This window comes from Mastigoproctus giganteus, chromosome 10, assembly GCF_048544385.1.
Source record: "Mastigoproctus giganteus isolate SK-2022 chromosome 10, ASM4854438v1, whole genome shotgun sequence".
Taxonomy (NCBI): Eukaryota; Metazoa; Arthropoda; class Arachnida; order Uropygi; family Thelyphonidae; genus Mastigoproctus; species Mastigoproctus giganteus.
This window is the reverse complement of record NC_143584.1, coordinates 78555741-78582352: the sequence shown is the minus strand read 5'-3', so window position 1 is coordinate 78582352 and position 26612 is coordinate 78555741. Positions and strand designations below refer to the sequence as shown.

The following is a 26612-nucleotide window of genomic DNA, read 5'->3' as shown; positions in this document are numbered from 1 at the left end:
TTATTTAAGCTATCAGCATCCACAGAGACAGATGGAAGTTCATTATCATTATAAGCCATATGCTGCAAGGAAGCCTGAGGCTTTTACTGCATCAGGCAAAAAAAAATTTCTGAGTTACCCCTGAGAGAGAGAGAGAGAGTCACCAAGAAAAAGAAGAATGATGATATCCAGCTCAAGAGCCCGGGTATGCCAAGCCAGTACTCACCAGATTTCTGCACATCTATTCTATAACTGTCTTTCTTCAATTTGAATTTATGCCCTCTTAGGTATGTAATCTTAGCAAGAGGAAGAATCCCATCAGCACTGAGCTTGCTCAAACCATTCAAGGCCTTATACATCTATATCAATCAATGGACACTGCTCATCAGGGACTAATGTTATTAGTGGAGTCCCTCAGTGGAGTTCAGTATTGGGTCCGTTATTGTTTTCTGTATTTATAAATGATATTGATGATGGTATATCAAGTTTAATGTCCAAGTTTGCAGACGATACAAAGGTTGGCAGGGTTGTCAAGGACACTACTGACACTATGCTACTGCAACAGGATCTGGAAAGGTTGAGCAGATGGGCTGAGAGGTGGCAAATGAAGTTTAACCTTGACAAATGTAAAGTACTACATATGGGAAACAGCAACCCCAGAGCAACGTATCAACTCTGTGGTACTACACTGACAGTGGTAGAGAATGAAAGGGACCTGGGGGTGGTTGTGCAGGCAGATATGAAGTTTTCTGAGCAGTGCAGACAGGCTGCAAGAGTAGCTCATGGTGTATTGTTGATGATATATAGAAATTTTTCTAGCAGGGATAAGGAGGTGATTATTCCCTTGTATAAGGCAATGGTCAGACCGCACCTAGAGTACTGTATACAGGTCTGGAGGCCTCATTTCAAGAAGGATGTAGAGATGCTGGAAGAAGTACAGAGAGGGGCAACAAGATTAGTGAATGGAAAAAAGTGGTGCTCTTATGAAGAAAGGCTTACGTTTTGCAAATTACAGTGTCTGGAGACTAGGCACCGGCAAGGTGATCTGATAGAGGTGTATAAAGCCTTGAATGGTTTGAGCATGCTCAATGCTGATGGGATTCTTCCTCTGCTCAGAATAATCACCTGAGAGGGCATAAATTCAAATTGAGGAAAGACAGATGTAGGATAGACGTGAGGAAATTTGCCTTTAGCCAGCGGGTGGTTGGTTGGTTGGTGGAATAGACTTCCATCCCTTGTTGTGGAAGTTGATAGCTTAAATAAGTTTAAGGCTCAGCTGGACAGGTATTTCAAACGAACAGAGGAGTGAAGTGGAAGTGGTTATTTTTTATTTATTTATTTATTTGTTTTTTTTGGCTGATGCTGCATAAGCTTGCGTTCTTGCATCAAATGCCTCTACTAATGCTAATATCAAATCACCTCACAGGTGCCTAGTCTCCAGATGATACAATTTGTAGAATTTCTTAATACATGAAGAATCACTACTGATAATCAGATCAAGAGTCTGCTGACGAGGCTACTAGAGACGGTCGTTTTCAAAGCCGCTAAGTGGATTTTTGTTAATTATTGATTTGAAATTATTGTTTTTCTAAAACTTTTGATTTAAATTTAGTAGTATAACATTATTTTGTGATTTTCTGATTAATTTGGTGTATTTATTCTTTACTCGGCCTTTTATTGCATAAAAGTATCGGTAAAGGTTTCCACGTGTTTCAACTCCGCTAACCGTTCGTAATTTTCCCGCCTTTGTGATACGATATACCGTACTAGATAGCGTTAGTTCGTTAGCAGTTAAATTGTACGTTTAAATAAATACATATAACGACTTAGATTACAAACGTAATATAATTAATTTTATTTAACATAATTAATTATACATATAACCACTTAGGTTACGTAACATAAATAATTAGTAAAAACAAATAATTAATACATAACTTGATACGAAAGTTATATAAAGGGATTTCGCAGATAACACTCGTTACTGAAACGTAAATATTTCGTAGATAACACTCGTTACTGAAACGTAAATATTCCGTAGATAACACTCGTTACTGAAACATAAATATAGCGTTATAACTGTGTTTGGATACAAGTTTAGGATTTAATTTTGTACAGAAATTGAAATTTTATTGAAAGTAAATCTAAATCATGACTCAAACCAGAGCAGCAAAGCAAAGGGCTCAAGCTAATGGGAATGCTGTGGCCCAGGGGAGAACTGAGGGGGGCAGTTGTCCTCTGAATCACAGCCTTGTAAGATGCACTATTTGCTTGATGTTTGCGGAGCAGTCAAGTATGGGACATGATACTGCCATGGGGGATGTCTTTGTGTGTGTGCGATGCAAGGAGTGTAAGGAGATAAGGCGACAACTCAGCGTTGTTATGGGCCTATATGAGAGCTTGAAGGATAGGGTGGATGCCCTCGAAGGATTACAAGTGAGGGGCCCATCAAGCTCTCAGCTGCCCACACCAATGCCAGAGCTTGCACTTGGTCATCGCGGAACACAGCGGCAGCCCCCAAGGCAGAATGCGCTGGTCCCAAAGGAACTAGTAGTTGTTGGTGACTCTATTGTCAGGGAAACGGGAAACATGCTTTGTAAAAAGGATAGGTGGAATAGGACCAGGGTATGTCTGCCAGGGGCAAAAGTTGATGACGTTGTAGAGCGGATATCATCTTTTAAGGGCACAAAAGGTGATATAGTTGTACACGTTGGCACTAATGACATTAAGAGTAGGAGACCGGCGGAATTACTTGACAAGTACAGGTCACTGATGAAAAAAAGCCGTGAATTAGGGTTGAAATTGAAAGTGTCTGCAATTCTGCCCAGACACGATAGGAGGGAGTATATGATGAGAGCCCTGTCAATCAATTCGGCCCTGGAAAGATTGTGCAGGGCTCAAGGGGTAGAATTTTTTTCAGCCTGGTCTGTACTTGTTAACAGGAGAGACTGCTTCTACAGGGATGGGATACACTTAAATAGAAAGGGTGCAAGAATGTTTGCTGATGCTATCGAGGCAATGTTAGGTGGGTCGGAAAACTGCTAGATTGGGGGGATACAAGGACTAATAGATTAACAGTAGCCACTGGCAGAGGTGAAAGTGATTCTTGCACTGCTTCTATTGGAATGAGCCGCAGCCTGGAAAATAAGATGCAGGATATTTCAGAGACTGCTGGGAATCATTGGGGTACAAGTAAACACATGGGTTGTGTTAGGGTAGCTAAGAAAAAGAACAGGTGCATGTATACTTGTGTGTACACCAATGCTAGGAGTTTAGTAAATAAATTTGATGAATTTGAGGTATTGCTCAAAACATCAAAGGCAGATATTGTGGGGATTTCAGAGACGTGGTGTCACACAGATATAAGAAATGCAGAACTGGAATTTGGGGAGTACAATGTGTACAGAAAGGATAGACAGGATAGGAAGGGAGGAGGGGTTATGCTATTAATTAAGAAACACATAAAATCCAAGGAAGTGAAGCCAGTCGACATCGCTGGACAGTGCAGTGTCGAGTCAGTTTGGTGTGACATAAGCATTGGGAGATCAAAATTGAGAGTAGGAGTGTGCTATAGGCCTAATGACTCTGATGAGTATAATAAGAAACTGTTCGGAGAAATAGAGTGGGCCAGTAAATCAGAGAGTCTTATAATGGGGGATTTTAATTTCCCAGATATTGACTGGAATTTGGGGGCTGGTCACTCACACAGTAGCAAGGCTTTTGTGGATTTATTGGATGATTGTTTTCTACATCAGCATGTTCGGGAGGCAACTAGAGGGAGTAATACTCTTGATTTGATTATCAGTAGTGATTCTTCATGCATTAAGAATCTGCAGATAAATGAACCACTTGGTGGCAGTGATCACAGTGTGCTGAAGTGGGAGTTACTCAAAGAGGTAACTACCATTAGGGGTAAAGGGAAGGGGTATTGCTTTCGTAAAGGCGACTACAATGGACTGAGACAGTATTTAAATTCTATACAGTGGGATCAACTGATGATATTGCCAACAGCAAATTCAAAATGGGAAGCATTCAAAGAACTTATCGTGGAAGCTACTAGGCTTTACATACCAACTAAGAAATATTGTTCAAGGTTTAGGCCTAAATGGTTGTCAGATGAACTAATGAGGCATATGGCAGAGAAGAAAAATGCATGGGATACATACAAATTAACACGTGACACGGATGCCTATGATAGATACAAGTTGATCTGTAACCAAGTTACAAAGGAGGTTAGGCAGGCGAAGGCAGATTACGAGAGATCCTTGGCAAGGGATGCGAAGAAAAACAGCAAAGAGTTCTTTACTTATGTAAACTCTAGAAGGAAGGGGATGAATCAGATTGGTCCACTTGAGATCGATGGGTCAACTGTTGATGACCCTGCTCGGGTAGCTAACAAACTAAATGAATATTTTGCATCGACATTCACACACGAGGAGTTATTCAGCGAGGGGAATGCCAGAGGTGTATTCAACTCTAGCAGTAAGCTAGAGAATCTTGTAATAACTGAGAGCAAAGTGGAGGAGAAATTGTTGAAGATGAACACAAGAAAGGCACCTGGGGTGGATGGGATCTATCCAGTTATATTAAAGGAGGCAGCAAAGGAGGTAAGCAAACCCTTAGCCATAATTATGAGAGCTTCCTTGGACTCAGGGGAGGTACCCATTGACTGGAGATGTGCAAATGTGACCCCAATTCACAAAGGGGGATCAAAGGCTGACACAAGTAATTATAGACCTGTGAGTTTAACTTCTGTTCCCGGAAAATTAATGGAGGCACTGGTGAAAGAAGCACTGCAGGATCATCTAGACAAGACTTCAGTTATAGCTAGGACACAGCATGGTTTTGTTAAGGGGAAGTCTTGCCTGACCAATTTGATTGGATACTATGATGCAGTCACACAAGAACTGGATGCAGGGAATAACTTTGATATTATATACTTGGATCTTAGAAAGGCTTTTGATACTGTTGCACATGGAAGACTGCTGCACAAATTGGAGCAGTGTGGCATTGGAGGCAAGTTGCTGCTATGGATAAAGGGGTGGTTGAGGGGGAGAAGACAGAGAGTGGTAATCAATGGACACTGCTCATCGTGGACTAATGTTATTAGTGGAGTCCCTCAGGGTTCAGTATTGGGGCCTTTATTGTTTTCTGTATTTATAAATGATATTGATGATGGTATATCAGGCTTAATGTCCAAGTTTGCAGACGATACGAAGGTTGGCAGGGTTGTCAAGGACACTACTGACACTATGCTGCTGCAACAGGATTTGGAAAGGTTGAGCAGATGGGCTTCGAGGTGGCAAATGAAGTTTAACATTGACAAATGTAAAGTACTACATATGGGAAACAGCAACCCCAGAGCAACGTATCAACTCTGTGGTACTACACTGACAGTGGTAGAGAATGAAAGGGACCTGGGGGTGGTGGTGCAGGCAGATATGAAGTTCTCTGAGCAGTGCAGACGAGCTGCGAGAGTAGCTCATGGTGTATTGTCAATGATATATAGGAATTTTTCTAGCAGGGATAAGGAGGTGATTATTCCCTTGTATAAGGCAATGGTCAGGCCACACCTAGAGTACTGTATACAGGCCTGGAGGCCTCATTTCAGGAAGGATGTAGAGCTGCTGGAACGAGTACAGAGAAGGGCAACTAGATTGGTGAATGGGACAAAGGGGTTCTCTTACGAAGAAAGGCTTAAGTTTTGCAAATTACAGTGTCTGGAAACTAGGCACCAGCGGGGTGATCTGATAGAGGTGTACAAAGCCTTGAATGGTTTGAGCATGCTCAATGCTGATGGGATTCTTCCTCTAGCTCAGAAAAATCACCTGAGAGGGCATAAATTCAAATTGAGGAAAGACAGATGTAGGATAGATGTGCGGAAATTTGCCTTTAGCCAGCGGGTGGTTGGTGGGTGGAACAGACTTCCATCCCCTGTCGTGGAAGTTGATAGCTTAAATAAGTTTAAGGCTCAGCTGGACAGGTATTTCGAACGAACAGAGGGGTGAAGTGGAAGTGGTTATTTTTATTTATTTATGTTACTTTTTTTTTTTTTTTTTTTTTTTTTTTTTTTGGCTGATGCTGCATAAGCTTGCTTTCTTGCATCAAATGCCTCTACTAATGCTAATGCTAATGCTAAAGAGTATTATTCCCTCTAGCTGCCTCTCGAACACGCTGATGTAGAAAACAATCATCCAATAAATCCACAAAAGCCTCACACACTAGCAAGGCTTTTGTGGATTTATTGGATGATTGTTTTCTACATCAGCATGTTCGGGAGGCAACTAGAGGGTTGTTGTTATTTGGTTTTTAGGAGCATTAACAACTAAGGCCATATTGCTCCGGGGATATGCGGTAGTCATTCCCTGACCTTTCCACATCCTCCATATTTGGCAGGGCCTGTGTACTGCATACAGGTCTAGAGGTCAATCACCTCTTTATCCCTGCTAGCAAAGTTCTTGTATATCATTGACAATACCTCATGAGCTGCTCTGCTCTCAAAACTTCGTATCTGACTGCAAAATTACCCCCAGGTCTTTTTCATTCTCCACTACCAAGTGCAGCCACATAGGTTTTTTTTTTTTTTTTTTTTTAATGTAAACCCCAAACACGAGAGGTATTAGAACCTATAGTACTTAGTGCTGTGCTTGGGTTTGAGGTTGAGAAGACGAAAGAAGATATTTGTTGACATTAGACTTGAATTTCTGTAGACTGTAATTTTTAGGAAATACATATGAAGGTAGCTGTTCCAGAAAACGGCAGTTGAATGAATAAACGAAGAAGATGAAAAGTTGGTTCTGTGAGTTTGAAGTTGGACAGCAAATGGATGTTGGCTGGTGGCGGCACGTGTTCGAACTGTTTTTAAAGAGAGAGAGAGAGAATTATAGAAGCCAATTCAGAAGAACAGTGCCCATGGACGTATCTGTAGAAGAGGCATGCAGGAGAAACAGTACGTCTATGAGACAGCGAGTGGAGAGACTCTGTTAGAGATGAATAATTAATTAACCTAACTGCCCTCTTCTGAATGGAATCAAGAAGCCTGAGAGAGATTTTGGGGGCACCGTCTCTGATGTGGGAAAAATATTCCATGGCAGGGCAGATTTGCGATTTATACAGAGTGAGCAGGTGTTTAGGAAGAAAAGTAACGCCGAGAGCGAAAGAGAAAACCAAGTTTTTTAGATGCAGAGGAAGCAATATTTCTAATGTGCTTGTGCCAAGAGAGATTAGAAGTCAAGGTAATCCCCAAAAGAGATATATCATTTTGCCTAGAAATTGGAATGTCACTAAAGATAAGCATAGGAGCAGAAGAATCCTTTTTGCAAGATATAAGACAAGACTGAGTTTTAGAAGGGTTGAAATCAACTAGGTTGTCTTTGCCCCACTGGAGAATTACCTGAAGATCGGCATTTAAGGAATTGGTAGCAGATTTTTGAGAAGTTGAAGCTGATTGAGCAGGGCAAGGTTTCTCAAAATGGAAAGTGGAATGCAATGTGCTATCATCGGCAAAACTATGGATAGGATTTCCTGTCAATGGAAGAAGGTCATTAATATACAAGAGGAAAAGGGTGGGGGAAAGAACTGAACCTTGAGGGACACTGGCATTAGTGGAGCAGTTAGAAGATAGAGAGCCATCTACCATCAACCTCATGAGTGATCAGAGAGAAAACTGGATAACCAATTACTTAAAACAGTTGCCAAACCATACGATGGAAGCTTGTTTAGAAGACTTTATGCCAAACACGATCGAAAGCCTTTGAGGTGTCAAGAGCAACTACTTGTATTTCACAGAACCTTTCCATTGAATTAGTCCATAAATGGGTAACATAAGCCAGAATATCACCAGTGGATCGATACTGATGGAATCCATACTGCGATCGTTGATGATCAGACGGAAGGTTTCTAGGCAGTTTAAGAGTTGGCAGTTAATTGATTTCTCCATTATTGTAGAAAGAGTAGAAGTAATTACAATGGGATGATAATTAGATGGGAGAGATTTTTCACCCTTTTTAGGAACTGGCTGGATATGAGCAAATTTCCAAGCAGAAGGAAAAACACCTTTGGAATAAGAAAGTGAAAAAAGGCGGTAAAGAATAGGAGTAAGTTCAGGAGCACAGGTTTTGAGAAAAAGTGGAGAAATACCATTGGGACCTGGAGCTTTCTTAGCATCAAGATTCATCAAAATCCTTCTGACATCCTTTTGATGGAAGACCACATGAGGCACTGAATGGAGCATGTTGGGAATGGTCAGAGGTGTTTTACCAAGATCATTAATACATGAGTTGGAAGAAAAATGGGATGCTAGCAGGTCAGCTTTATCCTTGGCTGAAGTGACAACAGAACCATCTGGTTTGGACAGAGGTGGGAGCACAGGTGGGCAAAAGTTGCGGCCAATAGCTATGGCAAGAGACCAGAATGCTCGGCTGCCATGAGGGCAAGAAACAAGTTTTCTACTCTTAGCCTGTTCAAACTCTAGTTTGGACTGATTAATAACTGCTTTACAATTGTTGCAAGCTTTGGTGTAGACAGAAGATGAAACTGAAGAATTAGAAACAAGCCAATTACAATATGCAACATTCTTCTCTTGAAGAAGTTGGTATATCACTCTGGGGTTACTGCTTCCCATATGCAGTATTTTGCATGTGTGAATGTTAAACTTCAGTTGCCATCTCTCGGCTCATCTTCTCAACTTTTCTTGATCCTGTTGCAGTAGCATACTGTCATTAACAACTCTGCCAACCTTCATATCATCTGTAAACGGACATTAAGTCTGATGTAGCTTTATCTATATATAAATATAGAAAACAACAGTAGACCAGAACCAAACGCTGGGGGAGCCTCCAATAATAACATTATTTCACGGAGAGCAGTGTCCATTGATTACCACTCTGTCTTCTCCCATTTAACCATCCCTTTATCCATAGCAGCAACTTGCCCTTAATGCCATACTGCTCCAAATTGTACAGCAGTCTTCATGTCCAACAGTGTCAAAGGCTTTCTTGAAATCCAAGTATATATAACAAAATTATTTTTTGCATCAGTTCCTGTGTGACCACATTGTAGTATCCAATCAAATTTGTCAGACAAACTCATGCTGTGTTTGAATTATTACTGCTGTCTTGTTTAGATGATCCTGAAATGCTTCTTTAACCAGTGACTCCATTATTTTCCCTGAAACAGAAGCTAAACTAACAGGTTCGTAATTACTTGTGTCACCCTTTGTTTTTTTTTTGTTAGTTGTTGGTACATCAGCTTCTGTGGCCATAATGCACCTCCCAAATTTTTGCATTTTACTGTGATCCAAGCCCGAGGCGGGATTCAAACCCGTGACCTTTGGGTTGCCAGGCAGGCACTTTACCCAACTGGCTAGCCGGTCGGTGCCCCCTTTGTGAAATGGGAATACATTTGCACATCTACAGTCTGTGGGAACCTCCCTGAATCCAAAGTTGCTCTCATAATTATGGCTAAGAATTTGCTTACTTCCTTTGCTGCCTCCATATGGCCTTTCAATTATATTAGCAAAGGCCCATACACCACCTTTGTTCAAATGTATTCCATTTCTACAAATACAACTTTACAGGTCACTAAGAAATAATAAAATGAGGCAATTCTAATTATAAAGATTTTTTTTTCTTTCTTTGCTTCCTTAAAATCTGGTGAACGTAAATTGCTCAATCTGCAGATTCACTGTAACTCTTGAAGACCTCTTACCAATTATTCACAAACAAGTTATGCAAACTTTGTGTGCAAACGTTTGGGAATAAAAGATTGTATCATGTTTATTCAGAGTGTGATGGGTGAAAAACAACAATGTACAGCATCAAGTCAACAAAATTTCAAAAATCAGTCAGGTATTTATATTAGATTTAAATTCAATTCCAAACATTTAGAAAATCACACCTGAGAATGCCAGGTTGAAAGCAAAATATCGTAGAAATTATTAAGCCAATCTGTGAGAGTATCTTCTGGATCTGATTCCACTATCTGATGCCACTGTTGAAGCAAATGGGCCTAGTAATATGCAAAGAAAGAAAGAAATTTCTTTGATAAAACAAGCAAGTTGCCTTAGTCAAATATACCTAATATTTTTCTACAGTATTCTGTGTGAAACATTTTTTAATAATTTTTAGATATGATTAAATAATAATCAGATAATTTCAATTAATACTAATGTGCTACACTACATGTAGTGATATATATTAAGTACTTATTTTGAATACTGAAACTCACTTATTATTATAAAGAGTGAATTAATATCTCTAAGGTAATGTCCTCCGACAGTCCACTCCTTTATGTGATAGAGAAGATCACATACACACACACACACACGCACACATACACGCACACCCCAAGAAAGCTTAAAGCTATTCATTTGTGGTATTGGTTAGGACTTCTGAGCCTAAGTAGGCTCAAAAACCCTAAGATAACAAGAACCTACCACTAGCATCATCTGATCTTTAAAACTAAATGGCCTATAAGAAGAGCTGGGGTACTAGTGTCAACAGGCCAATTGGGCAAAGGGCAAAATAATTAATCAAGTATTCATTTCCAGAAAGCAATAACACTGAAAGATTTCTGTTGAAGAGAATAACGCAGCAGCAGATTCTTTCTGGCAAGAAATAAGCCAGGACTGGATTTCGTACAGATTGAAGTTATCTAAATTTTCTCTTCCCTCTAGAGAATTACTGGGAGAACAATACTTAAGGAACTGGTAGTGGATGTTTGAGATGACAAAGTTGTTTGTGCAGAGCAGAGTTTGACAAATTGTAAAGTGTGATGTGGTGTACTATCACCTGAAAATCACCATATAGGATTCCAGCCAATGAAAGAAGATTATTAAGATCATTAATATATAAGAGGGAAAGAATGGGTAAAGGAACAGAGCTCGGAAGGATCTCCATTAGAAGAAGCATTAGTTGAAAAGTTACAAGACATCAACTATCACAAACAATGAGTGTGTGAAGAGGAGGGACTTGTTACCCAGAACCAATTTAAATAACAATAAGATCAAAGCTTGCTTGTATCTCATGCCAAAAGCAATTGGATGCCACAAAAACATCAGGAGCAACTACTTCAATTTTTGCCAAACTTTTCTATGGAATTTATTCAAAAATGAATAAAATAAGCAAGACTCATATGAGTGGAGTGGATGAACAATGACAAATCAATCTCATGATGACTGTTAATCAAATTGGAACATTTTAAGAAAGAGTTAGCAGTCATATGAATTTCTCCATTATTTTGGTAAGTGTTGAAGGGAAACAGGATGTTATTATGAAGTGAGGAATTTGTCGCATATTTTAGGAACTTTTTTTTAAAGCATCAGCAATAAGAGAATGTAAAAAATTATTTATGATAAATTATCAGGCAACACATGCTCCTAGTACTGTTTTATGCATATGTGCATAAATGCAACAAACATGTTAAATATCTGCTTCATAACATTAACAGTGTTATTTCAATTCTTAAAAAAATTTAATTTTGTGTACTGGTACTGATAAAACCTACTTTCATAATGTTCTTCATGAATTGAAAGTTAAAAAATTAAACAAATCAAGTTAGTAATTGAAACTTACCTTCTGACACTTATGATAGTACTTTTTAAGCTGGGGTAATCTTTTGATATCTCTAAAGATTTTCATATATACTTGGGCCACATCTAAAAGTAAATAAATATATATATATATATATATATCACATCACCTTTTTTTTTTGTCTTTTCAATAAAGAGTTATATTATGTATGGCTTATAAAAACATGTTAATTTATGTTAATCCCTGGCATGGGCAAAATTATATCTATCTATTTATTATATATATATATATAATAAATAGATAGATATAATTATATCTATTTATTTTAAGTTTAACAGTAGCCGTAGGCAGAGGTGAAGGTGATTCTTGCACAACTTCTATTAGAATAAGTAGCGAACTGGAGCGTGGGGTGTTGGGGGTTTCAGGGATGGATGGCAGTCATCCGGAAATAGGTGGGTATATGGGATGTGTTAGGGTAACTAGGAATAGGAGTAGGAGCATGTATGCTTGCATGTATACCAATGCTAGAAGTATAGTAAATATATTTGATGAATTTGAAGTGTTGGTCAAGATATCAAAGGTGGATATTGTTGGGACAGCAGAGACGTGGTGTCACACAGATATAAGAAATGCTGAACTGGAATTTGGGGAGTACAATGTGTACAGAAAGGATAGACAGGATAGAAAGGGAGGAGGTGTTATGCTGTTAATTAAGAAAAACATAAAATCAAAAGAAGTGCATCCAGTTGATATAGATGAACAGTGCACTGTTGAGTCAGTTTGGTGTGACATAAGCACTGCGAAAGCAAAAATAAGAGTAGGCGTGTGTTTGTTTGTTTGTTATTTGGTTTTTAGGAGCATTAGCAACTAAGGCCATATTGCTCCGGGAAATGCAGTGGTCATTCCTTGACCTTTCCGCATCCTCCGTATTTGGTGGTGACGGGCTCGAACCCCGGAAGGCGTGTGTTATAGGCCTAATGACTCGAATGAGTACAATGAACAATTGTACAGAGAAATAGAGTGGGCTAGTAAATCGGAATGTCTTATAATGGGGGATTTTAACTTCCCAGATATTGACTGGAACTTGTGGGTTGGTCACTCACACACTAGTCAGACTTTTGTGGATTTATTGGATGATTGTTTTCTGCAGCAGCATCTTTGAGAGGCAACCAGAGAAAGTAATACTCTTGATCTGATTATCAGCAGTGATCATTCATGCATTAAGAAGTTGCAGATAAAGGAACCACTAGGTGGCAGTGATCACAGTGTACTGATGTGGGATTTACTTAAAGATTTAATTACCATCAGGGGTAAAGGAAAGGGTTTTTTCTTCCGTAAAGGTGAGTACAGTGGTCTCCGACAGTTTTTAAATTCTGTACAGTGGAATCAACTGACAATGTTACCAACAGTAAATTCTAAGTGGGAACCATTCAAGGAATTAATCGTGGATGCTACTAAAAGTTTCATACCTATTAAGAAATATTGTTCAAGGTTTAGGCCTAAATGGTTATCTAATGAAATAATGAGACTCGTAACAGAGAACAAAAATGCATGGGATGCATATAAATTATCAAGTGACTCAGAAGCCTATGGCAGATATAAGCTAGTCTGTAATCAGGTCACAAAGGAGGTTAGGCAGGCGAAGGCAGATTACGAGAAATTCTTGGCAAAAGATGCTAAGAAAAACAGCAAGGATTTCTTTACTTATATAAACTCTAAAAGAAAGGGGATGAATCTGATTGGTCCACTTGACATCGATGGTTCGACTGTTGATGATCCTGCTTAGATAGCAAACAAACTGAATGAGTATTTTGCATCTACATTCACACATGAGGAATTATTAAGCTGTAAAAATGGCACAAGGTTATCAAATTGTAGCAGGATACTTAATGATTTTCTAATAACTGAAAGCAAAGTGGAGGAGAAATTGTTGAAGTTAAACATAAGAAAAGCACCTGGTGTGGATGGGATCTATCCAGTTATATTAAAGGAGGGGGCAAAGCAACTAAGCAAACCCTTAGCCATAATTATGAGAGCATCCTTGGATTCATTGGAGGTCCCCACGGACTGGAGATGTGCATATGTATCCCCAATTCACAAAGGGGAATCGAAGGGTGACACGAGTAATTACAGACCAGTTAGTTTAACTTCTGTTCCGGGTAAAATAATGGAGTCACTGGCTAAAGATGCATTGCAGGATCATCTAGACAAGACTACAGCAATAATTCAGACACAGCATGGGTTTGTTAAGGGAAAGTCTTGTCTGACAAATTTGATAGGATATTATGATGTAGTTACAAAGGAACTGGATGCAAAAAATAATTTTGATATCATATATTTGGATTTCAGGAAAGCTTTTGACACTGTTGCGCATGGAAGACTATTGTACAAATTGGAGCAGAATGGTATTAAGGGTAAGTTGCTACAATGGATAAAAGGATGGTTAAGTGGGAGAAGACAGAGGGTGGTAATCAATGGGTGCTGCTCTTCATGGACTAATGTCATTAGTGGAGTCCCACAGGATTCGGTGTTAGGTCCACTGTTGTTTTGTATATTTATCAATGATATTGATGAAGGTATATCAGGCTTATTGTCGAAGTTTGCAGATGATACAAAGGTTGGCAGGGTTGTTAATGACAGTAATGGCAGTGTGCTACTGCAACAGGATCTAGATAATTTGGGCAAATGGGCTAAGAAGTGGCAACTGAAGTTTAACCTTGACAAATGCAAAGTACTGCATATGGGTAGAAGTAACCCCAGAGAAACATATCAACTGTGTGGTACTACACTTAAGGCGGTAGAAAATGAAAAAGACCTGGGAATAATTGTGCAGTCAGATATGAAGTTTTCTGAGCAATGCAGACAGGCTGCCAGGGCAGGTCATGGGGTTTTTTCAATGATATATAGGGATTTTGCTAGCAGGGAGAAGGAGGTGATTGTCCCTCTGTATAAGGCAATGGTTAGGCCACGGCTTGAGTACTGCATACAGGTCTGGAGGCCTCATTTTAGGAAGGATGTAGATTTACTTGAGCGTGTACAGAGAAGGGCAACAAGATTGGTGAGGGAAATGAAGGGATCATCTTACCAAGAGAGGCTTAAGTTCTGCAAATTGCAGTGGCTAGAGACTAGGCACCTGCGCTGTGATCTGATTGAGATATATAAGGCCTTGAATCGGTTGAGCACGCTGAATTCTGATGGGATCCTTCCACTTGTTTAGATTATGAACCTAAGGGGGCATAAATTCAAATTACGAAAAAACAGATGTACAATAGATGTGCGGAAATTTGCCTTTAGCCAGCAGGTGGTTAATTGCAGGAACAAACTTCCATCTGTCGTTGTGGAAGTTGACAGGTTAAATAAATTTAAGGAGGAATTGGACAGGCATTTGGAGGGAATGGTGTGATTTTTTTTTTTTGGCTGATGCTGCATAAGCTCATACACTTGCTTTCTTGCATCACATGCCACTACTACTACTACTACTACCCCGGGTGCTTTTATTATGTTCATCTTCTCACCATTTTTTTTTTTCAAATATACACATCGATTTTTAAGAGGTGTATAGACTGTAAAACCAGTCATCACTAACTGTATGTTAGACTGCCTCTAGGCTTCCTGTCTTATGCTTTCATACTGTTTTAGGACTGATTATTTTATTTGAAACTAAAAAAATCTCTCCACATCAACTAACTTATTCTTTTGTTTCTTGTGATGTTTATCCTATAAGCAGAAGCATTAGCATTAGCTGAGGCATATGATGCAAGTAAGCAAGCTTATGCAGCATGAGCCAAAAAAACCCCTCAAATTTCACGCATCCATTACTCCAGCCTGTCTAGCTCAGTCTTAAATTCATTCAAACTATCAACTTCCACACCAAGAGATGGAAGTCTATTTCAGCAATCAACGACCTGCTGGCTAAATGCAAATTTCTGCACATCTATTCTACAACTGTCTTTCCTCAATTTGAATCTATGCTCCCTCAGGTTTATAATCTGAGCAAAAGGAAGAATCGAAGCAAGCATTCAGCTTGCTCAACCCATTCAAGGCCTTATACACCTCAAAACAGATCACCTAGCAGGTACCTAATCTCCAGGTTCTGCAATTTGCAGAACTTAAGCCTTTCTTGGTAAGAGCACCCCTTTGTTCCCCTCACCAATCTTTTGCCCTTCTTTGTACTCATTCTAGAAACTCTACATCCTTCCTAAAATAAAGCCTCCAGACCTGTACACAGCACTCAAGGGGTGGCCTGACCATTGCCTTATGCAATGGGATAATCACCTCCATATCCCTGCTAGCAAAATTCCTAAAGATCATTGACAAGACTCCATGGTCTGTCCTGGCAGCCCATCTGGACTGCTCGGTGAACTTCATATCTCACTGCACAATTACCCCAAGGTCTTTTACATTCTCCACCTCCATGAGTGTAGTAACACACAGTTGGTATGTTTCTCTTGGGTTACTGCTACCCATATGCAGTAGTTTGCATTTGTCAATGTTAAACTCCAGTTGCAACTTCTCTGCCAATCTCCCCAACTTATCTAGATCCTGTTGCAGTAGCATTCTCTCTTTACTGTCGTTAACAACCCTGCCAACCTTTGTATTATCTGCAAACTTGGACATTAAGATTGACATACCTTCTTCAATATTATTGATGAAAACACAAAACAACAATGGGCCTAGCACTGAACCCTGGGCAACTCCACTAATAACATTAGTTCACAAAGAGCAGTGTCCATTGATTACCACTCTCTGTCGTCTCCCACTCAACCATCCCTTTATCCATTGTAGCAACTTGTTCTTAATGCCAGACCACTCCAATTTGTAGAGCAATCTTCCATGCACAATAGTTACTTGTGTCACGTCACCTTTTGAATCTCCTTTTTGAATTGGGGATAAATTTGCACACCTTTAGTCCATGGGGGACCTCCCCTAAGTCCAAGGAAGCTACCATAATTATGGCTGAGGATTGGCTTACTTCCTTTGCTGCCTCCTTTAATAAAACTGGATAGATACCATCCGCCTCCCTGCAGGGATAAGGAGGTGATTATTCCCTTGTATAAGGCAATGGTTAGGCCACATCTTGAGTACTGTATACAGGTCTGGAGGCCTCATTTCAAGAAGGATGTAGAGCTGCTGGAACGGGTACAGAGAAGGGCAACAAGATTAGTGAATGGAACAAAGGGTTGCTCTTACGAAGAAAGGCTTAAGTTTTGCAAATTACAGAGTCTGGAGACTAGGCACCGGCGAGGTGATCTGATAGAGGTGTATAAGGCTTTGAATGGTTTGAGCATGCTCAATGCCAATGGGATTCTTCATCTTTCTCAGAATAATCACCTCAGAGGGCATAAATTCAAATTGAGGAAGGACGGATGTCGGATAGATGTGCGGAAATTTGCCTTTGGCCAGCGGGTGGTTGGTTGGTGGAACCGACTTCCATCACTTGTTGTTGAAGTTGATAGCCTAAACAAATTTAAAGCTCAACTGGACAGGTATTTCGAACGAACGGAGGGGTGAAATGGGAGAGGGTTTTTTTTTTTTTTTTTTGGCTGATGCTGAATAAGCTTGCTTTCTTGCATCATATGCCTCTACTAATGCTAATGCTAATGCCTCAGGTGCCTTCCTTATGTTTAACTTCAACGATTTCTCCTCCACTTTGCTCTCAGTTATTACAAAATCACTTAGCTTCCTGTTAAAATTTGATAAACTTCTGGCATTTCTTCTCCCTCGTATGAATATAGGTGCAAAATACTTGTTCAGTTTATCAGCTACCTGAGAGTACAAGAGAAGTTTTTACGGCTCCAGCTAGTAGAGAAGTTTTTAAAATTTTTGCTTTTTTATTGCCTTAAATTGGCATATTAATTTATTTTCTAGAGTTGCTTTTATATTCCTATTAACAATAATTTAGTTTAATTTGAACTTAGACAGAGATTTTGTAGGTTATTACTTAGTATTGGTAAGGGTATATAATCCACTGTTGGACAAGTTTTGCAGCTTCCACGAACACTAAGTTTTTAATTATATTTGGCCGGTTTATTGACATAATAGTTAGATTAAATTATTTTCTATAAGTAGCTTATAAACTTGGTCAAGCTCCGTGGTTTATTTTGAATTCAGATAGTGCGATTTTGAAAGTAATTAACACCTCGTGTCCGAAGCTTTACCGTTCGTAACTTGCCATCTTTGTTATACGATACGTGTACCACGAACTAAATAGCATAAGGTTTAAGGGAAAACTAGATGCCGAGTATAGTAGTATAAATTAATCAGTAAAATTTACTAATCTTATCAAATTTCATTGTCAATTAAATTGTACTATTTTAACTAAATACATATAACAACCTAGTTTTTACAAATGTAACATTATAAATTAATACATATAACTTGACAGGAGATAAGAAAGTCATATAACATAACTTGGAGATAATATTTGATGCTGAAATACACATATATAGTGTTATAACTGCATTTGGATATAAATTTAGGGTGATATTTTGTATTGGAATTTAATCTGAAGTTGAATAGAAATCATGACCCAGACCAGAGCAGCAAAACAAAAGGCTCAAAGTAATGGGAGTGCTGTGGCTCAGGGAGAACTGAGGGGGGGGGTTGTCCTCTGAATCACAGGCTTTCGAAATGTACTGCTTGTTTGATGTTTGTGGAGCAATAAGGGATGGGACATGATATTGCCAAGGGGAATGTTGTTGTGTTCATGTGATGTAAGGAGTGTGAGGAAATCAGTTGCCAAATCAACGTTGTTATGGGCTTATATGAGAGCATGAAGGAGAGGGTGGATGCCCTAAAAGGATTTAAATTGAGGGCCCATCAAGCTCTCAGCTGGCTACATCAATGTCAGAGCTTGCACTTGAACATCGCACAGCACACCGGCAACCCCCAAGGCAGAATGCGCTGGTCCCAAAGGAACTAGTTGTTGTCGGTGACTCTATTGTCAGGGAAATGGGAAACATATTGTGCAAAGAGAATAGGTGTCTAAGGTACGTCTGCCAGAGGCAAAGGTTGATGACATTGTAGAGCAGATATCATCCTTTAAGGGCACAAAGGGTGATATTGTTGTACAGGTTGGCACTAATGATATTAGGAGTAGGAGACCGGAAGGATTACTTAATAAGTACAGGTCAATGTTGAAAAAAAGCAGTTATTTAGGGTTGAATTTGAAAGTGTCTGCAATTCTGCCCAAACACGATAGAAAGGAGTATATGAGGAGAGTCTTGTTGATAAATTCGGCCCTGGAGAGATTGTGCAAGGCTCAAGGGATAGAATTTTTCTCAGTGTGGTCTGTACTTGTTAACAGAAGAGACTACTTCTACAGGGATGGGATACACTTAAATAGAAAGGGTGCAAGAATATTTGCTGATGCTAACGAAGCAGATTCTTGCACTTCTTCTATTGAAATGCAACTGAGCAGCAGCCTGGAAAGCAAAGCAATGCGGTATTTCCAGGACTGCTGGGAGTCATAGTAGAACAAGTAAATACATGGGCCGTATTAGGGTAACTAAGAGTAGAAACAGATTCATGTATACTTGTGTGTACACCAATGCTAGGAGTATAGTTAATAAATTTGATGAGCTTGAACTGCTAGTCAAGACATCAAAGGCAGATATTGCTGGAATATGAAAGACGTGATGTCACACAGACATAAGCAGTGCTTAATTGGAATTTTGGGAGTACAATGTGTACAGAAATGATAGACAGGACAGGAAGGGAGGAGGAGTTATGCTGTTAGTTAAGAAACACTAAGGAATAAAATCTAAGGAAGTGCATCCAACTGATGTTGGTGGACAATGCAATGTTGAGTCTCTTTGGTGTGACATTAGCATTACTAGAGGCATATTATGCAAGAAAGCAAGCTTACGCAGCATTAGCCAAAAAAAAAAAAAAATCCACTCCCATTTTACCCCTCCGTTCATTCGAAATACCTGTCCAGCTGAGCCTTAAATTTATTTAGGCTATCAACTTCCACAACAAGGGATGGAAGTCTGTTCCACCAAACAACTACCTGCTGGCTAAAGGCAAATTTCTGCACATCTGTCTTTCCTCAATTTGAATTTATGCCCTCTCAGGTGATTATTGTGAGCAAGAGGAAGAATCCCATCGGCATTGAGCATACTCAAACCATTCAAGGCTTTATACACCTCTATGAGATCACCACGCAGGTGCCTAGTCTCCAGACACTGTAATTTGCAAAACTTAAGCCTTTCTTTGTAAGAGCAAACCTTTGTTCCATTCACTAATCTTGTTGCCCTTCTCTGTACTCGTTCCAGCAGCTCTACATCCTTCTTGAAATTAAGCCTTCAGACCTGTATACAGTACTCAAGGTGTGGCCTGACCATTGCCTTATACAAGGGAATAATCACCTCCTTATCCCTGCTAGAAAAATTCCTGTATATCACTGACAAGACACCATGAGCTAATCTTGCCGCCCATCTGCACTGCTCAGAGAACTTCATATCTGCCTGCACAATTACCCCCAGGTCCTTTTCGTTCTCTAGTGTAGTACCACAGAGTTGATATGTTGCTCTGGGGTTGCTGTTTTCCATATGTAGTACTTTACATTTCTCAATGTTAAACTTCATTTGCCACCTCTCAGCCCATCTGCTCAACCTTTCCAGAAACTGCTGCAGCAGCATAGCATCAGTAGTGTCCTTAACAACCCTGCCAACCTTCGTATCGTCTGCAAACTTGGACATTAAGCCTGATATACTTTCATTTGTATCAATAATAAATATAGAGCTGACCGGGCTAGCTGAGTGGGTAAAGTGCCTGCCTGGCAACCAAAAGGTCCCGGGTTCGAATCCTGCCTTGGGCATGGATCAGAGTACAAAATGCAAAAAACTTTGAGAGGTGCATTACTTATATTTACTTATATTTGCAGAACTTAAGCCTCTCTTTGTAAGTGGAGTCCCAACACCGAACCCTGTGGGACACCACTAATAACATTAGTCCACAATGAGCAGTTTCCATTGATTACCACTCTCTGTCTTCTCCCCCTCAACCATCCCTTTATCCATAGCAGCAATTTGACTCCAATGCCACACTGCTCCAAATTGTGCAGAAGTCTTCCATGTGCAACAGTATCAAAAGCCTTTCTAAGATCCAAATATATAATATCAAAGTTATTCCCTGCATCCAGTTCTTTTGTGACTGCTTCATAGTATCCAATCAAACTGGTTAGGAAAGACCCTTAAGAAAACCATGCTGTGTCCGAGCTATAACTGAAGTCTTGTCTAGATAATCCTGCAGTGCTTCTTTAACCAGTGCCTCCATTAATTTTCCACGAACAGAAGTTAAACTCTCAGGTCTATAATTACTTGTGTCAGCCTCTGATCTTCCTTTGTGAATTGGGGTTACATTTGCACATTGCACATCTCCAGTCTATGGGTACCTCAGCCGAGTCCAAAGAAGCTCTCATAATCATGGCTAAGGATTGTCTTACTTCCTTTGCTGCCTCCTTTAATATAACTGGATAGATCCCATCCACCCCGGGTGCCTTTTTTATGTTTATCCTCAACAATTTCTCCTCCACTTTCCTCTCAGTTATTACAAAATCATCTAGCTCCCAGCAAGAATTTACTTCACCTCTGGCATTCCCCTTCCTGAATCACTCCTCATGTGTGAATGTAGATGCAAAATACTCCTTTAGTTTGTTAGCCACCTGAGCAGGATCCTCAACTGTTGAACCATCAATATCCAGTAGAAAAGTACTACTACATCTGCCTTTGCCTGCCTAATCTCATTTGTGATTGGACACAAGCACTGGGAAAGGAAAAATGGGAATAGGTGTGTGTTATAGACTTAATGAATCTGATGAGTATAATGAGCAATTGTGCAGAGAAATAGAGTGAACCAGTAAATCAGTGTCTTATAATGGAGGATTTTAATTTCCCAAAGAATGACTGGAATTTGTGGATATCGTTACTCGCTCGTTCATTACTTGTGGATATATTGGATGATTATTTGCTACAGCAGCATGTTTGGGAGGCAACTAGAGGGAGTAATACTCTTGAACTGAATATCGATAGTGGTTTTTCGTGGATTAAGAATCTGCAGATAAAGAAAACACTAGGTGGCAGTGATCACAGTTTGCTGAAGTGGGATTTACTCAAAGAGGTGACTACCATCAGGTGTAATGGGAAGGGTTTTTGCTTTCGTAAAGGTGATTACGTTGGTCTGAGACAGTATTTCACGGCTACAAGCCAGGGGTACCTCCCCTGGCTTGTAGCCGTGAAGGGTATTGTGTACGGCATGTGCATTTTGTATGCAATAAAGAGTTCTTCTATTTCAATTCTATACGGTGGGTCCAACTGATGATGTTACCAACAATAAATTCAAAATGGGAAGCATTCAAAGAAAAAAATCTTGGAAACTACTAGGCTTTTCATACCAACTAATAAATATTGTTCAAGATTTAGGCCTAAATCGATGTCAGATGAACTAATTAGACATGTGGCAGTGAAGAAAAATGCATGGTATACATATAAATTAACAGGTGATACAGACATCTATGATAGATATAAGCTGGTCTGTAACCCAGTCACAACCGAGGTTAGACAGGCAAAGGCAGATTACGAGAAATCTTTGGCAAAGGATGCAAAGAAAAACAGCATTCTTTACTTAAGAAGGAAGGAGATGAATCAGATTGGTCCATTTGATATCAATGGTTCAACTGTTGATGATCCTACTCAGGTGTCTAATAAACTAAATGAATATTTTGCATCTACATTCACACATGAGGAATTAGTAAGGGACGGGAATGCCAGAGGTGTATTAAACTCTGGCAGAAAGCTATATAATCTAGTAATAACTGAGAGTAAAGTGGAAGAGAAATTTTTGAAGATAAACATAAGAAAGACACTGGGGTGGATAGAATCTATCCAGTTATATTAAGGGAGGCAATAAAGGAAGTAAACAAACCCTTAGCAATAATTATGGCTGCTTCCTTGGGCTCAGGGGAGGTACCCATGCACTGGAAATGTGCAAATGTGACCCCTATCCACAAATGAGGATCAAAGGCCAACACAAGTAATTAGAGACCTATGAGTTTAACTTCTGTTCCCGGAAAATTAATGGAGGCACTGGTTAAAAAAGCACTGCAGGATCATCTAGAATGACTTCAGTTATAGCTTGGGCACAGCATGGTTTTTTTAAGGGAAAGTCTTGCCTGACCAATTTTATTGGATACTGTGATGCTGTCACAAAAGAAATGGATGCAGTGAATAACTTTGATATTATATATTTGGATCTTAGAAAGGCTTTTGACACTGTTGCACATGGATGACTACTGCACAAATTGGAGCAGTGTGGCATTGGAGGCAAATTGCTGCTATGGATAAAGGGGTGGTTGAGGGGGGGGGGGGAGCCAGAAAGTGGTAATCAATGGACACTGCTCATTGTGGACTAATGTTATTAGTGGAGTCTCTCAGGGTTCAGTGTTGGGCTCATTATTGTTTTCTGTATTTATAAATGATATTGATGATGGTATATCAAGCTTAATGTCCAAGTTTGCAGACGATAGAACAGTTGGCAGGGTTGTTAAGGACATTACTGACACTATACTGCTGCAATAGGATCTGGAAAGGTTGAGCAGATGGGCTGAGAGGTGGCAAATGAAGTTTAACATTGATAAATGTAAAGTACTACATATGGGAAACAGCAACCCAAGAGCAACGTATCAACTCTGTGGTACTATACTGACAGCTCTTGGTGTCTTGCCAATGATATACAGGAATGTTTCTAGCAGAGATGAGGTGATTATTCCCTTGTATAAGGTAATGGTCAGGCCACACTTTGAGTACTGTATACAGGTCTGGAGGCCTCATTTCAAGAAGGACGTAGAGCTGCTGGAACGAGTACAGAGAAGAGCAACAAGATTAGTGAATGGAACAAAGGGTTGCTCTTACGAAGAAAGGCTTATGTTTTGCAAATTACAGTGTCTGGAGACTAGGCACCGGCAAGGTGATCTGATAGAGGTGTATAAAGCCTTGAATGGTTTGAGCATGTTCAATGCCGTTGGGATTCTTCCTCTTGCTCAGAAGAATTACCTGAGAGGGCATAAATTGAGATTGAGGAAAGACAGATGTAGGATAGATGTGCGGAAATTTTCCTTTACCCAGCGGGTAACTGGTTGGTGGAACAGACTTCCATCCCTTGTTGTGGAAGTTGATAACCTAAATAAATTTAAGGCTCAGCTGGACAGATATCTGGAACGAACGGAGGGGTGAAATGGAAGTGGTTTTTTTTTTTTTTTGGCTGATGGCGTATGCCTCTACTAATGCTAATAACCCCCTCCTCCCTTCCTGTCCTGTCTATACTTTCTTTTTGGGGAGTACACATTGTACTCCCCAAATTCCAATTTTGCACTGCTTATATCTGTGTGAAACCACATCTCTGATATTCCAACAGTATCTGCCTTTGATGTCTTGACTAGCACTTCAAGCTCATCAAATTTATTAACTATACTCCTAGCATTTGTGTACATGCAAGTATACATCCACCTGTTCCTACTCCTGGTACCCTAACACAGCACATGTATTTACTTGTTCCAATATGACACCCAAGGATCCTGGAAATCTCCATTATGTTGCTTTCCAGGCTGCTGCTCATTCTAATAGAAACAATGCAAGAATTACTTTTGCCTCTACCTGCGGCCACTGTTAACCTTTTATAAGTACATCCCCTCCAAGCTAGCAGTTTTCCGACCCACCTGACACTGCCTCGATAGCATTAGCAAATCTTCTTGTACCCTTTCTATTTAAGTGTACCCCCATTCCTGTAGAAGCAGTCTCTCCTTTAACAAGCACAGACCAGACTGAAAAAAATTCTTCCCCTTGAGCCTTGCACAATTTCTCCAGGGCTAAATTGATAGACAAGGCTCTCATCATATATTTCCTCCTATCGTGTCTGGGCAGAATTGCAGACACTTTCACATTCAACCCTAACGCGACTTTTTTTCAACAATTTGACCTGTACTTGAATAAATCTGCAGATCTCTTACTCTTAATGTCATTAGTTCCAATGTGTACAACATCACCTTTTGTGCCCTTAAAAGATGATATCTGCTCTACAACATCATCAGCTGTTGCCCCGGGCAGACATACCCTGTTCCCTATCTTTTTTTGCAGCTGCTTGTGGCTACCTCCAGTGGATACAACCACCCAGACTGCACCATTTCAAAGCTGTTGGCCTATCATTGGTGGGTAGGCAGGTACCCTGATAATTCAAACATGCCATCACAGTTGCAATGTGGTTCCACAATATGAGAGATGCTAAATGGTGAACAAGTAATAATGTATTTTAAAGATGAAACGTACAGGGCTTTATCTATTTAAAGTAGTGCCATACCTGGTATCTCATTGTGAAGGTAGCCACAATATGAAATGCAATTAAAAATGATGCCTTTACACTTTGTACGTAGTTTAATTTATTGGTAAACTATGGTGTATTTACACCGATATTATATAGTTATTTAAATCCATATGTTATTGTGCTCTGTGCATTTCATCTTTAAAATACATTATCATTTGTTCACCATTTGCATCTCTCATATTGTGGAACTACTTCGTAACTGTGATGGCATGTTTGCATTATCAGGTTACCTGCCCATCATCAATGATAGGCCAACAGCTTTGAAACGGTGCCATCTGGTTGGTGGTATCCACTGAGAATAAATAACAGTAGTCTTCTATACTAGAGAAGTGTTACTTATTCGAAGTAGTGCAATACCTGGTATCTCATTGTGAAGGTAGCCACAATATGAGATACAATTAAAAACGATGCTGTTACACTATTTATGTAGTTTAATTTATGGGTAAACAATGGTGTACCTACAATGATATTATATATGTACTGAATGCATCATGAATAGTCAAAATAATAGAACAAACTTATTTGTGAAAAATTCTTCATTCATTTCATAAACATAAGTGGCCTCAGTTCCAATCTCAATGTCCAACTACTGTCTGCCAAGCACCACTTACTTTTTTCTGACAGAATCCCAATTTTGGTTGTGTCTACTACTTGTTCATCTCAGTTGTCCTAATTATTCACTGTATGATTCCTTTCGCTTCAAAGATGATACTTTGCATATGTCAACTCTAATATTCCCTGTCAAAGACTACTAATGTGGAATTGCCTCTTTTTCCATCCTCTACAGCCTTATTCCTTTCTATCCCATTCTGTCAATTTAATCTCTTGCCTCCATCATTCTACCAACTCCACTAATCACTTAGAACTCTTTGTCTTCCTTTCTTTGAAACTCTACTTTCTCCAGTCCAACTTTCCTCACAGTCTTAATAGTGAAGTAATTTTCCCTTACTAAAACAAATCTCTCAATAAAACGAATCCTATCTTATGTCACTATCAGAAAAATATAAAAGTTTAAAATAAAACTTTAAAAATATATATTTTGGTAAAGTATACATAACTTATTAAGAATATTAATAAAATACATATATAATATATACAAATAAAATACTACAGATTGGGCCATACAAAATATAAAATTCAGAAGTTTTGGTGCAATGTGACCTTTTATGAACTAGTTAGAAGATGAACAATTTATATTTTTAATATTTTTTAATAAAGTTTTATTTTATACCTTTACATTTCATCAGCAGTGAAAGATTTCTTTCAGTATGCTGAAAGAAAGCTTTCTCAATGCAAAAGGCCTTTTTGCTAGTAATTTTCCTTGGAAATTTTTAATATCACAACTCCAGCCCACCACAGTTTTCTTCACACAGACTCAGCAAGTCAAAATGCCGAGGCTCAATTATTAATGACCTCACACAGAGTGTTCATTTACCTACCAGAAATATGAGACAATCCTAAACACATTCTACATTCCTGATCTTTTTCTCATGAAAACCCTCAAAATTGATGTTGTCCACCAACATCAATTTTATGCACTTCCTTAGATTTTATGTGTTTCTTAAATAACGGCATAACCCCTCCTCCCTTCCTGTCCTGTCTATCCTTTCTGTACATTGTACTCCCCAAATTCCAGTTCTGCACTGTTTATGTCTGTGTGACACCATGTCTCTGATATCCCAACAGAATCTGCCTTTGATGTCTTGACTAGCATATCAAGCTCAT

At 39.4% G+C, this 26612-nt stretch overlaps 1 protein-coding gene across 1 annotated transcript in view; it reads right to left on the bottom strand.

The window, feature by feature from the left end:
• Cog7 (conserved oligomeric Golgi complex subunit 7) overlaps window positions 1-26612 on the bottom strand; it is a 335222-nt gene that overhangs the window by 199888 nt on the left and 108722 nt on the right. Inside the window, exons 10-11 of the mRNA XM_090382401.1 lie at window positions 11553-11635; window positions 9877-9987 (exon numbers count right to left, since the gene is read on the bottom strand). Coding sequence (XP_090238527.1) covers window positions 9877-9987; window positions 11553-11635 — 194 coding nt within the window. The remainder of the gene's footprint in view (window positions 1-9876; window positions 9988-11552; window positions 11636-26612) is intronic.